Raw genomic sequence first — 17,424 nt, 5'->3', positions numbered from 1 at the left:
TTTACTCACAGGCTACTCTGGTGTAAAGATGGTTGCAAAAAGCCGTTTTCACTTTGCTTGTGAGTTGGAAAGGTTGAAAAGGTCAACTGCTTAGCGGAAAAATATTGATCTGAAAGTTGAAAATTCAGATTTATTTAATCAATGAATATGTTTTCTTTGTTTTGCTGTTTTACTTTTTTGAACATTCTACATGTATGCTTTATACTTGTGTTTTTTTTTGCATTCAAAAATTGAAAGTGAATGTCTAGTATGTTTTAAATGAATTTTTTATGTTGTATACAATTGCAGAAATAAATAATAGTCCTATTGTGTTTGGGTTGCAAGAATGTAGAGATTAATTGGTAAAACATTCTTCATTGCACAAATCATTGTGCTTTCTATACTCTGAAATGATAAAAACATGTATGTATTCCACAACAAGGAGAAATCACATCCAGCAACTGTGAAACTTTGCATTAGTTAAGACGAACAATGATTTTGTAAATATGCTCATGTGATGAACAATATTTGTTTAATCTTTAATTATCTGGTGTAGTACCCATTGTGACCTTTTGTGTATTTGTTCATATTCAATAGAGATGTTACAATACTATGTACTCAGTCCTATGTCATTGTTTACATAGCAATCATGTGAACATTGTTGTATTTGTTAACAATGTAAGTTACGCATTTCATAAGTTTGAGCTATTTTTGTGCAATGAAGGGCAATTTTAAACTGTGGATTGACGAGGATCATCTTGCATTTTTTTTACATGTGAATGTTCGAGAAAGGTCTTCAGCTTTGAGGAAAATATTACAATTACGGCAATTAGGGAATACAGTTCATGTGCCTATTAGTTTTTTTTATGCCCCCGAAGGAGGGCATATAGTGATTGGACTGTCCGTCTGTCTGTCCGTCTGTCCGTAACACTTTGTGTTTAGGTTTCGAAAAATGCTCATAACTTCTATGTCCCTTGAGATGTAACCTTCATTTTTGGTATGCATGTGTATATGGACAAGGCCTTTCCATACACACACAAATTTTGACCCCTGTAACCTTGACCTTGAACAATGGGTCTGTGTTTAGGTTTCAAAATCTGCGTTAAGGTTTCCAAAACTGCTCATAACTTCTATGTCCCTTGAGATATAACCTTCATATTTGTTATTCATGTGTATATCGACAAGACTTTTCCATGCGCACACAAATTTTGACCCCTGTGACCTTGACCTTTAACTTGGGGTCCGCGTTTAGGTTTTGATAAATGCTCATAACTTCTATGTCCCTTGAGATATAACCTTCATATTTGGTATGCATGTGTATATGGACAAGGCCTTTCCATACGCACACAATTTTTGACCCCTGTGACCTTGACCTTTAACAATGGGTCTGCGTTTAGGTTTAAAAATCTGTGTTTAGGTTTCGAAAAATGCTCATAACTTCAAAGTACCTTGAGATATAAACTTCATATTTGGTATGCATGTGTATATGGACAAGGCTTTTCCATATGCACACAAATTTTGACCCCTGTGACCTTGACCTTGAACTTAGGGTCCGCGTTTAGGTTTTGAAATCTGCGATTAGGTTACGATAAATGCTCATAACTTCTATCAAAGCGTTTATAGGGGGCATATGTCATCCTATGGTGACAGCTCTTGTTTTATCTGCATTTAAAACAATACACGGACTCAAGAGCGTATCAAATAAGCCTTTGGCTTTAGAAGCAATCAAACTAAAATAGATGGGTTTGAACTAAAACAATACATGTTTTTAGACGAATTATATATTATATGTGTCTGGTGTATTGTTATACCCCATTCAAGGAAGTAGAAATGGATACACCAAATTGATTGGATGTTTCAGTCTTTCAAGAGATAAGACATTAAGACCAAATCTCCTACTATTTGCTATGCAAATGTTTAATACTTGCCTGCATTTGTCCACTTTTGTTCTATATGCTGTGAAATTGTTTAAAGTTTCCCTGTTTGCACTCTAGTATTTAAATATCCAATTAATACAGCTTTCTTCATATTATGCCATTCTGCGTCTAATAGGGTCAATGTGACAATATTAGTGCTTTCCATGTCTAGGCCATGTGTCTAAGGCCTGCTTTCGGTAGTTAGTCGTCATGGTAACAATATGAGCCCCTTTCTGGGAAAGCTTGGCCTAATGCATGTGCTTAGTGTCATCACAGTCCAGTTTTTCCAGAACAAAGCTCAATTTATCAAGGGTTGTTTTGATTCCCTTTTTTCTATTGCTGTCCCACAGGTGCAGGCCGCATGGACCCAGCATGACTTTGGACACCTGTCTGTGTTCAAGACGTCCACCCTGGACCACTTCATGCACCATCTTGTCATGGGCCTGATGAAGGTAGAACAGGGCCTGTATTCACCTAACAATTTGTAGACACCAGTGCTTTAATTTTGAGTAAAATCCTGGACCACTTCATGCACCATCTGGTCATGTGACTGATGAAGGTGGAACAGGGCCTGTATTCCTCAAACAATTCGTTGAAATCAGTGCTTTAATTATACCCACATTACCATTGGTAATGGGGGCTATATAGGAGTTACTTTGTTGGTTCGTCGGTCTGTAGGTTTGTCAGTCTGTCCCGAATTTTCATCTCATCTTCACCAAACGTGGTCACAAGTTGTATCTAGATGATGTTTAGGTCAAGTTTGAATATGGGTCACGCCAGGTCAAAAACTTGGTCACGGGGTCACTTAGTGTGTTTTAAACCAAAAGTTTGTCCGGCCCATAACTATGTCATTTATCATTTGATTCTAAAATAACTTGGTACATTTGTTCACCATCATGGGACGGTGTGTCGTGTGAAAAAAGTACATCGATATCTCCAAGGTCAAGGTCACACTTGGAGTTCAAAGGTCAAATTCTTGTTTGGGCCATAACTTTATCATTTATTGTGAGATTTTTAAATCATTTAGCAAATTTTTTCACCATCATATGCACCAAATGTGCCTTATTTGTTCAAGTCTAATCATAATGAGGTAACTGGTCAGTGCTATTAACACTAACAGCACCTTTTTTCAAAATTTTCTGTCAAAAGTTAGCCTGTACTGTTAGTCCAACAGGTATTCAATCAAATCTTTAAACACGTCTTCAGTGTCATTATGTGTGGTCAGTAGATGTAGAGTATATGATGTAGAAATGTAGATGTCAGAAACAGGAGACCCACACATTTACAGAACTGCTTGCACTATATTTATGTTAAATTGATTGTTCATAATTCTCAGGTTAAAACAGTTTTTTTTTTAGCTCACCTGAGCGATAGCTCGAGGTGAGCTATTGTGATCACTCAGCGTCCGGCGTCCGTCCATCCGTCTGTAAACAATTTGTAAACATCTTCTTCTACTAAACCATTGAGCCAATTTCAACTAAATTTCATGTGGAGCATCCCTAGGTCATGGGACAAAAGAATTGTTAAAAAAAATTTGATCGCATAACCAAGATGGCCGCCATGACCATATATGGTAAAAACCTTAAAAAATCTTCTTGTCAGAAACCGCTCATCAGATTTTCAAAAAATTTCACAGGGATGACCTTTGAAGGCTCCCCTGAAAAAGTTGTTCAAAGAAATTTGATTTGTCAAAAAACATGGCCGCAGGAGCTCGTTGAACTTTGCATGTTTATTCGTGTTTGCCTATTTTGTGAAAACTTTCGAAAATCTTCCACATTTTTTGTCCGATCCTTTCTAAATTTGCACAGTGTCTTTATATCAATGAGGACACGAACCCTACAAAAAATGAGCATTATTGGTCCATGAAGTACAGAATTACCTCCCCTTGAATTGAGAAAATGGTGTTTATGCAATGAAGTCCAAATTTTTCATCCAATTCTTTCCAAACTTGTAAGGATTTAGCATGGTTCAAACAAGGGAAACAACTACGGTTTATGCATGTTCTTTTTATTACAGATTTGCCTCCCTTTAATTCATTCAAAATCTCATTTACAGCAGAGATTCCAATCTGACCTGTAAATGAGCCCCATATTTACTGCCAGTGCTAGGTTACCTTTTCCCATTTGATCATTCTTATGTATTGGTTTTGTAATGCTGCTACTGCTTCTGCTACTGCTACTGCTACTACTACTACTACTACTACTACTACTACTACTACTACTACTACTACTACTTCTACTACTACTACTACTACTACTACTACTACTTCTACTACTACTACTACTACTTCTACTACTACTACTACTACTACTACTACTACTACTACTACTACTACTACTACTACTACTACTACTACTTCTACTGCTACTACTACTACTACTAGTACTACTACTACCACCACCACCACCACCACCACCACCACCACCACTCTACTATTACTACTTCTACTACTACTGCCACTACTACTACTACTTTTAACCACTACTACTACTACTACTACTACTACCACTACTACTACTACTACTACTACTACTACTACTACTACTACTACTACTACTTCTACTACTACCACTACTACTACTACTACTTCTACTACTACTACTACTTCTACTACTACTGCTACTACTACTACTACTACTACTACTACTACTACTACTACTACTACTACAACTACTATTACTACTACTACTACTACTACTAATACTACTACTACTACTACTACTACTACTACTACTACTACCACTACTACTACTACTACTACTACTACTACTACTACTACTACTACTACTACTACTACTACTACTACTACACCACCACCACCACCATTCACAGTGACAAAAAACGTATTCACACAATGGCTGCTACTACAACTTATAGCCCATATAGGGGGGCATGCATGTTTTACAAACAGCCCTTGTTTCTATGGGATTTTAACCACAACTGTTCATGTTTATCTCCGACACCTGTCATGAAGTGACACGGTGAGCTTATGTGATCGTGTGATGTCCGGCGTCCGTTGTGCGTGCCTGCGTTTGTCTGTGCGTCCGTCCGTCAACAATTTGTTTGTGTAGACAGTAGAGGTCACAGTTTGCGTCCAATCTTGATGAAATTTGGTCAAAATGTTTATCTTGATGAAATCCGGTTTGGGATTGTATTTGGGTCATCTGGGGTCAAAAACAAGGTCACTAGGTCAAATAATAGAACAACCTTCTGTAGACAATAGAGGTCACAGTTTTCATCCAATCTTTACGAAATTTGGTCAGAATGTTTATCTTGATGAAATCTGGGTTGGGATTTTATTTGGGTCATCTGGGGTCAAAAACTAGGTCACTAGGTCAAATAATAGAAAAACCTTGTGTAGACATTAGAGATCACAGTTTTCATCCAACCTTTATGAAATTTGGTCAGAATTCTTGATGAAATCTGGGTGGGATTGTATTTGGGTCATCTGGGGTAAAAATCTAGGTTAAATAAATAGAAAAACCTTGTGTTGACTATAGAGGTCACAGTTTTCATCCAATATTTATGAACTGTGGTCAGAATGTTTATCTTGATGAAATCTGGATTGGGATTGTATTTGGGTCATCTAGAGTCAGGAACTAGGTCACTAGGTCAAATCATAGAAAAACATTGTGTAGACAATAGAGGTCATAGTTTTCATCTGATCTTAATGAGTCAGGTGAGCAATTCAGGGCCATCATGGCCCTCTTGTTTTGTCTAGTAGCAACACTGTAACGCAACACTTGAATACTGACACAGTATCCACTCATATCACCTTTGCTTTAACCTTGACCTTTCCCCTGAAACAGGCTATCCTGTACCAGTCAGGGGCATGTGTGATTAAAAAACACAAATTCTGGTTAGTAAACAGATTTGTATACTCTTCAGGGAGAAAGTATAGAAGAGTCACTCTGTTGATAGATAGATGTAGGTTTGTTTGTCCTCTGAAGTTTGTGGATCAAACTACTCTTACATTTCTCAAGTGATTACATTGAAATTTCACATACCTGGTATGTTATCACCATGAAGTGTTGATGTGTTCAACACCTTTTTGCTAGGGCGGTGAACCATACACTCCTGACATATTTTGCATCAAACATAGTTAAAAAAGAGGTGTGAGTCTCGTTTGTGACTAAGCTGTAGCTGTTTCTAAACCACAACTACTGCGCACTGTGAACCAACTTTTTTTGTCCCCCACCACTATATTGGGGAAAATATTGTTTTTGCCCTGTCTGTTGGTTGGTTGGTTGGTTGGTTTGTGTGTTTGTTTGCTCCAACTTTAACATTTTGCCATAACTTTTGCGATATTGAAGATAGCAACTTTATATTTGGCATAAATGTGTATCTCATGGAGCTGCACATTTTGAGTGGTGAAAGGCAAAGGTCAAGGTCATTCTTCAAGGTCAAAGGTCAAATATATAGCTTCAAAGCGGTTCAGAAGGGGACATACTCACATAGTGTTTCTGACAAACACATATCTTATTGTATAATAATATATATAATAGGTACTCTATTTTATGACATGTCTTGCAACACATTTAAAGTTACGACCAAAATTGTATGCCCCTTAACTAAAGAGCATGTACAAGTTTAAAAAAATGAATGTCATCTCTAAAATTAAATTATCATGGAAAATGATGATTGACAATTATCCATCTTCTAAATGTGCATTCTACATGTTCCGCAAAATAAGCAAAACAGTTGCTGGCCTTAACGTCTGGTTAATTTTCACCTAATACTGACCCAAAGTCAAATAAATTGACCAGCAACCTCACATAAATATGCCCATGTGTTGCAGGGAGCCTCTGCAAGCTGGTGGAACCACATGCACTACCAGCACCACGCCAAACCGAATGTGGTGAGTAACGCCTTGGTGTGATAATCAGTCTTTTAACCCTTTACCACTTAGATACGTATTTTGATGCATTTGTAATCCCTTATGAAGTTAAATTTAATTAAGATTTATCTTGCTAGATTCAACTTTTAAAGGCTTCGATTCCAACCCTATGATACTGATGAGCAGCAAATAGCATCAAATCTAAACAGGCTGCGAGTTTCGCGCAGCACAGGCTGCAAGTTTCTCGCAGCCTGTTCTGGTTTTATGCTGTTTGCCCATAGCCATTTTCACTTTTCTTTTGAGTGGAAAAGGGTTTAAAGACTACTATATTCCTTATCTGTACGTTACTCAAGCACCATTGCAGTTTTAATTTGAATATAATATCATTAATGATATTAATGAATTTGCATTTATATATAGTCTATGTTATGCTTCCCTGCATTTCGAAAAACCCTCTAATGAACTACATGTTTGTATATTAAAATATTTTACTTTAATTCTTCATATATTTCTGCAATTTTTTATGGTGAGGCTTCTGAAACAGGGCAATGAACAGTTTATTGTTATCCTCACTGTTGATGTCCCGACAGTTCTTAGGCTGATGAAATGCAGAAAATTGCTATTAATAAATTAGCCATGCTCTGTGAAAAGGGGGTTTAATGCACTCCGCACAGGCTAATCAGGGACGACACTTTCGGCCCAAACTGGATTTTTGCTAAGAAGAAACGAACTTTAACAGAAAATATCAGCGGAGAGTGTTGTGCCTGATTAGCCTGTGTGGACTGAACAGGCTAATAGGGGATGTCACTTTATGCATATGCATTAAACTCCCTTTTCACACAGCACGGCTCAAATGTACTTATGAAGGGCACTTTTCATAGGCAAGTATTTGTTTGTAGCTGACAAAACGGTGCAGTATTACATAAGCCATGGTTTTTACTGCCATTTTCGGAATTGTAATACAGCGAAAAGATCCTCCAAAATGCCAAATTTATCAATTTTAAAAACGGCATAACTTGTTTCTATTTAATATGTTTTTAATATTCAAACTTTTCTAAATTAATTAACATGAGAACAACGTTTCTATTAACAAACTATTGATATATAAAGTGTTTGAACATTTGATTGGGTTGCTATTGTATATTCACAGATTGACAAAGACCCTGATGTCCGCATAGATCAGCTGTTTGTCGTAGGTGAGGTGATGCCAGTCAGGGTAAGTGGTAGAAGTCAAATGAGTTGTGCTCTGGGAAAAAGGGGTTTAATGCGTGTGTGTAAAGTGTCGTTCCAGATGAGTGTGTGCAGTCTGCACAGGCTAATCAGGGACGACACTTTCCGCCTTAACTAGATTTTTGCAAGAAGAATTGTTTTTTAAACAGAAAATATAATGAAAGCGGAAATTGTTGTCCCTGTGCAGACTGCACAGGCTTATCTGGTATGACACTTTACGCACATACATTTAACCCCCGTTTCACATTTCACAGCCCAAATAAAGAGATTGATGTGAACTTGTGGCATAGCTATATGTACACTAAGCATTCCCTTGACTCTTTACCACTCAGAGACCCTATTTTACACGTTTGAAGTATCTTATAAAATCAAATTAAATTATAGACCACTTGTACTAGATTCTAGTTTTGAAGGGTTCATTTTCAACCCTAAGATACTGATAAGCAGCAAACATCTTATAACCTGAACAGACTGCGAGTTACTCGCAGGCTGTTCTGGTTTTATGCTGTTTTCACAAAGCCATTTTAATTTTATTTCTGGGTGGAAAAGGTTAAAAGGAAGCTTTTGTATTGAAGGAAAGATTTAATAATAGGAACATGATCCTTTTTCATAATTGAAAAGTTTTACGGTAGTCAATTTTAGCAAAGCAATAAAAAAGACAAGCGAAATCAGGCGTAAAGCTATTGCCCTTATCTTAGTGCAGTCAAAACATCCAGCATTAATATACATGTATGTGACATACTTAATCAATATTGTATGTTTTTTCTACTAAAAACGTGGTGATTTTTTAAAACAAGAACACAATTATCACCTATGAAAATAGTTAACGATCCCAAGTGCTTCATAGTTAAAAATACCAATGAGGCATTATTTTAGAGTCAAAGTATTGCTCACATTATATTTATACCAGCCCTTAAACAAATATTTTTCTTTTTAATGAATACATATTTAATAGCCAAGTCCTATGTACTTTTAATTTTATATTATATTTGATATTATAGCCCTATACCAGCCCTTTAACAAATGTTTGTCTTTCTAATGAAGAACTTTTCAATCACGAAGTTCTATATATATATAGCCCCTCTTGGTAGGATTTCTGTGCATCAAAACCCTTGGTATTGTTCATCGGCCAATAGACAACATGAAATAAATCATTATTTACAAGTTTTCTTTCACAGGTTGCCCAAGAGAGAAAGAAAAGCATGCCATTTAACCTTCAGCACAAGTACTTCTTTGCCTGTGAGTTGTATGTTTATACATTTGTGATGAGAAATCAGTACTGAGGCTCTTCCAATTAATTGCCCTCTTTAGCCCTGTCAGTGCGGGAACCGAATTTTGAAGGCCTTTGCAAACATTTTGGATCCAGATGAGACGCCACAGAATGTGGCGTTACATCAGGATCCAAACTGTTTGCTATTCTGATAGTATTCTTTGAAAAAATTCGAAGAAAATACTATTTTTAGAAATTCAGCAGACGACATTTTAGCAGAAGACAAATTACCCAGCATGCAAAGGGTTAAGCATCAATGGGGCTCTTCCATTTTATAGTCCACTGTACACGGTAGAGGTGGGTATACTTGAAACACCCTTGACTTCTCTCTGTCCATCTGCCCATAGACAAAAACTTACTTGTCCTATTAAGGACTGTTACAACAAACAGCATTCACATTTGTTTTCATGTTACTTATGATAAAAAGTTGTGCACTGTATTGTCTAACATAAGATATTAACAATTTCAAAAGTTATTCCCCTTTTGTGACTTAGAATTTCTGTAACATTATTATTAGAGCTTGTGATATTCGACTCATCTGTGACATGCTATTATTTCACCTGAATTCACTTGATAAAATTTTGAAACCACAAATGTATCAGATCTTTGTGACATACAAAGTTATGATATGTTTGTTGTGGTGGTTGCTTATGATCTGGCCACTTTTACTGCTGCTGGTGTATTCAGAATACCCATGACAAAAGGGATTTTTACATAAGCTGCTGATGTAAATGAGCTAGCTGTGGAAAAAGGGGGCTAAATGTATGTGCTTAAATTGTCATCCCAGATTAGCCTGTGAAATCTGCTAAGGCTAATCAGGAGAAACATTAGCCTGTGTGGAATGTACAGGCTAGTTTGGAAGGATGCTTTATGCACACGTTTTAAACCCCACTTTTTGATAATACGGATCAAATTGTTAAATACAATTAATATCAGATTATAAGTCCCCTACCGGATATCACCGGAGGGGACTAATGGTTTGCGCTTTGTGTGTCTGTCAATCTGTAACACTTTTCTGGATCCTGTGATAACTTTAAAAGTTTTTTTATTCATGAAACTTGGAACATTGATAGATGGCAATATGGACATTATGCACATCATTTCATTTTGTTCCTACGTCAAAAATTCTGATTGCTATGGCAACAAATAAAAAAATATTCTGACAATGGTGGAATTTATGACGATGGTGGAGCTGGTCGGGGACTTTTATTGCTTGGCAATAGTCTTGTTATTTTTTCTTTACCTGTTCCAGTGGGACCTCCGCTGCTCTTCCCAGTTTACTTCCAGTATATGTTGTTTCGGCATGAAGTGACCAGAAAACTTTGGATGGTAAGTTTCCCTACCATTGATAATAACTTTGAAGTTTATTTAACAAAATGCATGTTTTGATACTTTCTTACACAACAATAATTACATGCATTACAACATTGTCAATTATATCAATATTCATTTATATTTATGCCCCCCTTCGAAGAAGAGGGGGTATATTGCTTTGCTCATGTCGGTCGGTCTGTCTGTCTGTCGGTCGGTCTGTCCGTCCACCAGGTGGTTGTCAGACGATAACTCAAGAACGCTTGGCCTAGGATCATGAAACTTCATAGGTACATTGATCATGACTCGCAGATGACCCCTATTGATTTTGAGGTCACTAGGTCAAAGGTCAAGGTCACGGTGACCAGAAATAGTAAAATGGTTTTTGAATGATAACTCAAGAACGCATACGCCTAGGATCATGAAACTTCATGGGTAGAGTGATCATGACTTGCAGATGACCCCTATTGATTTTGAGGTCACTAGGTCAAAGGTCAAGGTCACGGTGACCCGAAATAGTAAAATGGTTTCCGGGTGATAACTCAAGAACGCATACGCCTAGGATCATGAAACTTCATGGGTAGATTGATCATGACTCGCAGATGACCCCTATTGATTTTGAGGTCACTAGGTCAAAGGTTTAGGTCACGGTGACCCGAAATAGTAAAATGGTTTTCGGATGATAACTCAAGAACGCATACGCCTAGGATCATGAAACTTCATAGGTAGATTGATCATGACTTGCAGATTACCCCTATTGATTTTGAGGTCACAAGGTCAAAGGTCAAGGTCATGGTGACCTGAAATAGTAAAATGGTTTCCGGATGATAACTCAAAAGCACTTTGGCCTAGGATCATGAAACTTCATAGGTACATTGATCATGACTTGCAGATGACCCCTATTGATTTTCAGGTCACTAGGTCAAAGGTCAAGGTCACAGTGACAAAAATCGTATTCACACAATGGCTGCCACTACAACGGACAGCCCATATGGGGGGCATGCATGTTTTACAAACAGCCCTTGTTCTTTTTTGCCATGTTTATATCATTTTTGAAGCATCATTGCCATGTATACATGTTCTTGTTTTTTTCAGGAGCTGTTTATTACCCTTTGCTTTGTTTTTGGCTTCTACTACCTGACCATTCCGATTCTTGGATTGAGTACCAGTATAGCCTTCTACTTCTCCTTTAGGTAAGACTTAGGTGTTTGTAACCCCTTAACATCAATAAGTGTAACCCCAAACATGGCTGTGTGTAACCACTGATTGATAAGCCTCCCTTATGTCAATAATTTAGGCTTCACTATATAAAGGTATTCAACTCAAAATGACCCGAAAACAGAGTGCATCGCTTTGAAAAGCTATTACTTCATCAATTGTGCAGCGATTTCCACGAACTTGGTGTTATTAAACGCAATAATGAATTTCCTTTCTGGAAATGTACATATCTTGCAATATTTTTACAAATGCTGGGTCATATTAATAGAAATAACACAATACACAACTAGTGTGACCTACGTGTCATTGATCTAACCCGATCCAAGACTGAAATCTTTATGGAGTAAAAGGCAAGTTCATGGACATCAGTACCATAACTCAATAAAACTTATGAAAAAACATTCTTACCGTTCTTGCCATTACATGATGCATCAAAATTCAATGTCCAGCGCCAATTAAAACTTTTGTTCAAATGTATTTCAGCTTGCTAACATTTTAAACACATGAGCAATTTCATTGGTCAAACGCAAAGGTGTGTCTTTACTCCCTGAAGATTTCATAATTGAACCGGGTCAGATCGTTGATATTTAAAGGAGTGACGAGTAGGTCACAGGCTAACCACCTGTGAGTAGAAGAAGACTTTCCACAAATATAAAAATCAAAATGTTAAAAAAATGTAACATTATTACATCAAAATTTACAAATATGGTCTTCATTTACTGTTGCAGAGACATAAGTTCGCTTTGGGTGAGTCTAACTTCATTTCACAAAAGCTTGACTCAATTAACAGTAATAGGATTAATGAGGGGGACACTTTCCGATTAATGGTATTTTCCATTTTTGTAAGTGCCTTTTTAGTGAAAATCAAGTAAAAGCGGAAAGGTTCATCCCTGATTAGCCTGTTCAATAAGCCCAGAAGGTTGATCCCTGATTAGCCTGTTCAATAAGCCCAGAAGGTTCATCCCTGATTAGCCTGTTCAATAAGCCCAGTTTTACCAGAGTGTAAAGGTTCATCCCTGATTAGCCTGTTCAATAGGCCCAGTTTTACCAGAGTGTAAAGGTTCATCCCTGATTAGCCTGTTCAATAGGCCCAGTTTTACCAGAGTGTAAAGGTTCATCCCTGATTAGCCTGTTCAATAAGCCCAGTTTTATCAGAGTGTTAAGGTTCATCCCTGATTAGCCTGTTCAATAAGCCCAGTTTTACCAGAGTGTAAAGGTTCATCCCTGATTAGCCTGTTCAATAAGCCCAGAAGGTTCATCCCTGATTAGCCTCTTCAATAAGCCCAGAAGGTTCATCCCTGATTAGCCTCTTCAATAAGCCCAGTTTTACCAGAGTGTAAAGGTTCATGCCTGATTAGCCTGTTCAATAAGCCCAGTTTTACCAGAGTGTAAAGGTTCATCCCTGATTAGCCTGTTCAATAAGCCCAGTTTTACCAGAGTGTAAAGATTCATCCCTGATTAGCCTGTTCAATAAGCCCAGTTTTATCAGAGTGTAAAGGTTCATCCCTGATTAGCCTGTTCAATAGGCCCAGTTTTATCAGAGTGTAAAGGTTCATCCCTGATTAGCCTGTTCAATAAGCCCAGTTTTATCAGAGTGTAAAGGTTCATCCCTGATTAGCCTGTTCAATAAGCCCAGTTTTATCAGAGTGTAAAGGTTCATCCCTGATTAGCCTGTTCAATAGGCCCAGTTTTATCAGAGTGTAAAGGTTCATCCCTGATTAGCCTGTTCAATAAGCCCAGTTTTACCAGAGTGTAAAGGTTCATCCCTGATTAGCCTGTTCAATAAGCCCAGTTTTACCAGAGTGTAAAGGTTCATCCCTGATTAGCCTGTTCAATAGGCCCAGTTTTACCAGAGTGTAAAGGTTCATCCCTGATTAGCCTGTTCAATAAGCCCAGTTTTATCAGAGTGTAAAGGTTCATCCCTGATTAGCCTGTTCAATAAGCCCAGTTTTATCAGAGTGTAAAGGTTCATCCCTGATTAGCCTGTTCAATAAGCCCAGTTTTACCAGAGTGTAAAGGTTCATCCCTGATTAGCCTGTTCAATAAGCCCAGAAGGTTCATCCCTGATTAGCCTGTTCAATAAGCCCAGTTTTATCAGAGTGTAAAGGTTCATCCCTGATTAGCCTGTTCAATAAGCCCAGTTTTACCAGAGTGTAAAGGTTCAACCCTGATTAGCCTGTTCAATAAGCCCAGTTTTACCAGAGTGTAAAGGTTCATCCCTGATTAGCCTGTTCAATAAGCCCAGTTTTATCAGAGTGTGGCTCAATTAATAACATGGTCTGCATTTATCATCACAGGTGCATAGAGACCCGCTGGTCCACGTGGGTGTCGTGTGGCTCAAATAATAACATAGTCTGCATTTATCATCACAGGTGCATAGAGACCCACTGGTCCACGTGGGTGTCTTGTGGCTCAAATAATAACATAGTCTGCATTTATCATCACAGGTGCATAGAGACCCACTGGTCCACGTGGGTGTCTTGTGGCTCAAATAATAACATAGTCTGCATTTATCATCACAGGTGCATAGAGACCCATTGGTCCACATGAGTGTTGCAGTCCAACCACATTCCTATACATAAAACATAAAATTTAAGAATCTTGCTCTTGGAAAATAGGGCTATAAGTATGCAGGTAAAGTTTCTTCCCACTGTTGTGGACTTTGGATTAATTTGTTGAAACGTCCAGTCTAGGGGTAAAGTGTAGTCCCACATTGGCCTGTGTTGACTTCACAGGCTTATAGGGACAACACTTTACGCTAATGAATTAAGCCCAGTTTTCACAGATTATATTCGCATCACAGGTGCATAGAGAGCCATTGGTTCACGTGGGTGTCACAGTCCAACCACATTCCGATGAATATCCGTAATGACGAGGCCAATCCCTGGCTGAAGCTGCAGATACATGCAACCTGTAACATCGAGAAGTCTGCGTTCAACGACTGGTTCACCGGACACCTGAACTTCCAGATTGAACACCAGTAATATTGGATTTTTTTATTTTTGTCTAACCAGTCTAAATGTATGATGGACATGTTCAAGAAAACATAGTTTGCTCTTCCTTTCTGTTTGTGTTGATTGTTTAAGGATTTATAAGATTAGTGGACTGAATGGATTCAGGCCAAGGTTTTTTATCGATACTACCGAGATGTAAAAGGCTAATTGACCATCACAATACCGTAATTAATAAACAATTTGCGTCCAATCAAGGGCCCAGAAACTCTTTACAACTGGAAATTTTAGCAGAATCTTACTTATTTAAGCATTTTTAGCTCATCTATTTTTTGAAAAAAAAATATGAGCTATTGTCATCACTTCGGCGTTGGCGTCGGCGTTGGCGTCCGGTTAAGTTTTGCGTTTAGGTCCACTTTTCTCAGAAAGTATCAATGCTATTGCATTCATACTTGGTACACTTACTTACTATCATGAGAGGACTGGGCAGGCAAAGTAAGATAACTCTGGCGTGCAATTTGACAGAATTATGTGCCCTTTTTATACTTAGAAAATTGAAAATTTTGGTTAAGTTTTGCGTTTAGGTCCACTTTTCTCAGAAAGTATCAATGCTATTGCATTCAAACTTGGTACACTTACTTACTATCATGAGGGGACTGGGCAGGCAAAGTTAGATATCTCTGGCGTGCATTTTTACAGAATTATGTGCCCTTTTTATACTTAGAAAATTGAAAATTTTGTTTAAGTTTTGTGTTTAGGTCCATTTTATTCCGTAAGTATCAAAGCTATTGCTTTCATACTTGCAACACTTACTAACTATCATAAGGGGACTGTGCAGGCAAAGTAATGTAACTCTGACTGGCATTTTGACAGAATTATGGGCCCTTTTTATACTTAGAAAATTGAAAATTTGGTTAAGTTTTGTGTTTAGGTCCACTTTATTCCTACAGTATCAAAGCTATTGCTTTCATACTTGCAACACTTATTAACTATCATAAGGGGACTGTGCAGGAAAAGTTATGTAACTCTGACTGGCATTCGGACGGAATTATGGGCCCTTTATACTTAGAAAATTGAAAATTTGGTCATGTTTTGTGTTTTGGTCAACTTTACCCCTAAAGTATCATAGATATTGCTTTCATACTTGGAACACTCGCAAACTATCATAAGGGTACAGTAAAAGGACAAGTTGCATAACTCTGGTTGTCATTTTTACGGATTTATGGCCCTTTTTTGACTTTGAATATATGGTTAAATTTTGTGTTTCGATCCACTTTACTTCTTAATTATCAAGGCTATTGCTTTCAAACTTCAAATACTTTCATGCTATCATGAAGTTACTGTACCTGGCAAGTTGAATTTTACCTTGACCTTTGAATGACCTTGACTCTCAAGGTCAAATTATTAAAATTTGCTAAAATTGCCATAACTTCTTTATTTATGATTAGATTTGATTGATACATGTACTTTGACAAAACTACTCTTACCTGACATACCACAATAGACTCCACCCAAACCATCCCCCGTGCCCTCCCCCCCCTCCCCCCGAATCCCCCTCCTATTTTTTTTTTTTTTTTTAAGATCATCTCACAAATGACCACCACACCCTCACACTATACCCCCCCCCCCCCACCCCCCCCAAATTATTTTTTTTTGAAACGGTTAAAAAACACAAATATTTATTTTTATTATTTTATGTTTGAAATACCGTCATCCTTCGCACCCAAGAATTCCAACCCCACTCCCCCCTACCCGAATCCCCCCCCACTAATTTGTTTTTTTTTTGTTTTTTTTTAAGATCATCTCACAAATGACCACCACTTCCTCACACTATACCCCCCCCCCCCCCCCAATTTCATTTTTTTTTTAAACGGTTAAAAAACACAAATTTTTATTTTTGTTATTTTATGTTTGAAATACCGTCCAACCATCGCACCCAAGAATCCCCCCCTCCCCCATGTTTTTTTTTGTTTTTTTTTGCATTTTTTTTTTCGCATTTTTGGAAAATAATGTAATAAATGTCCACACCCCCACACTATACACCCCTCTTCACTCCACCCCTCTCTCCTTTGTGATTGAAAATGAGAGTCCCTTCACCTTTAAAAAGAATATAGATGAGCGGTCTGCACCCGCAAGGCGGTGCTCTTGTTTGCATCCTGAATCCACTCCCCAACGTTAACAAAAAAAAACCTGAAATATTTGCAATTTGAACAGATGAGATCAGAATTTTTACTACAGCTGGAAGTGTTGAAAAACAAGTTTGCTGATTTCAGCCTTTTCCCCACCATGCCACGGCACAACCTGTACAAGATAGCTCCTCTAGTGAAGTCGTTGTGTGAGAAACACGGCGTGCCATATATTGTCAAGCCTCTCTGGACTTCCTTTGTAGATATCTACAAGTAAGTTGCCTTGTAGTCAACATATACAAGTGAGTAACCATAAAGTCAATATCTATAAGTGAGTAACATTGCAGTCAATATCACTCCTTTTCCATGCCATTTTGGGAAAACTGCAATTTTGGGATTGGAAATTTTTTGCGAATCAAGTCCACTGATTTGGGAAAAACCAATCCAATATAACTCTCAATAATAATTCAAATTATAAGGAAAAACTTCTATAAATGGTAGTTTAAAACATTTTTTGATGTAATTAAAACAAATGGGCCATCATTTTTATTTGGGACTCCTGTTTTTCTGAAAGTGATTTTTTTAA

The 17,424-nt window shown here is 37.6% G+C and overlaps 1 protein-coding gene and 1 long non-coding RNA gene across 6 annotated transcripts in view; both read left to right on the top strand.

Annotated features, from left to right (window-relative positions):
• Window positions 1-17,424, top strand: part of LOC127846985 (acyl-CoA Delta-4 desaturase-like) — a 46,994-nt gene that overhangs the window by 22,162 nt on the left and 7,408 nt on the right. For both annotated transcript variants that reach the window (XR_008033768.1, XM_052378461.1), the window contains exons 5-12: window positions 2,246-2,347; window positions 6,694-6,753; window positions 7,883-7,948; window positions 9,141-9,201; window positions 10,485-10,561; window positions 11,639-11,736; window positions 14,565-14,741; window positions 16,986-17,111. Coding sequence is in view for 1 of the 2 variants with exons in the window: in XM_052378461.1 (XP_052234421.1) it covers window positions 2,246-2,347; window positions 6,694-6,753; window positions 7,883-7,948; window positions 9,141-9,201; window positions 10,485-10,561; window positions 11,639-11,736; window positions 14,565-14,741; window positions 16,986-17,111 (767 nt within the window). In the remaining variant the exon portion in view is untranslated. The remainder of the gene's footprint in view (window positions 1-2,245; window positions 2,348-6,693; window positions 6,754-7,882; window positions 7,949-9,140; window positions 9,202-10,484; window positions 10,562-11,638; window positions 11,737-14,564; window positions 14,742-16,985; window positions 17,112-17,424) is intronic.
• On the top strand, window positions 12,663-14,061 carry LOC127846987 (uncharacterized). Of its 4 annotated transcripts, XR_008033770.1 has the most exons (7): window positions 12,663-12,717; window positions 12,822-12,873; window positions 12,926-13,103; window positions 13,312-13,415; window positions 13,468-13,571; window positions 13,817-13,920; window positions 13,973-14,061. It is a non-coding gene; the product is annotated as an uncharacterized LOC127846987 (long non-coding RNA). The 4 variants fall into 4 exon arrangements; XR_008033769.1 differs by lacking the exons at window positions 12,663-12,717; window positions 12,822-12,873 and having other exon boundaries at window positions 12,894-13,103; XR_008033771.1 differs by lacking the exons at window positions 12,663-12,717; window positions 12,822-12,873; window positions 13,817-13,920; window positions 13,973-14,061 and adding an exon at window positions 13,676-13,800 and having other exon boundaries at window positions 12,894-13,103.

This window comes from Dreissena polymorpha, chromosome 10 (genome assembly GCF_020536995.1).
Source record: "Dreissena polymorpha isolate Duluth1 chromosome 10, UMN_Dpol_1.0, whole genome shotgun sequence".
In the NCBI taxonomy this organism is placed as follows: domain Eukaryota; kingdom Metazoa; phylum Mollusca; class Bivalvia; order Myida; family Dreissenidae; genus Dreissena; species Dreissena polymorpha.
Note: the sequence above shows the minus strand (reverse complement) of the source record. Positions and strands in the feature narration are given on the sequence as shown.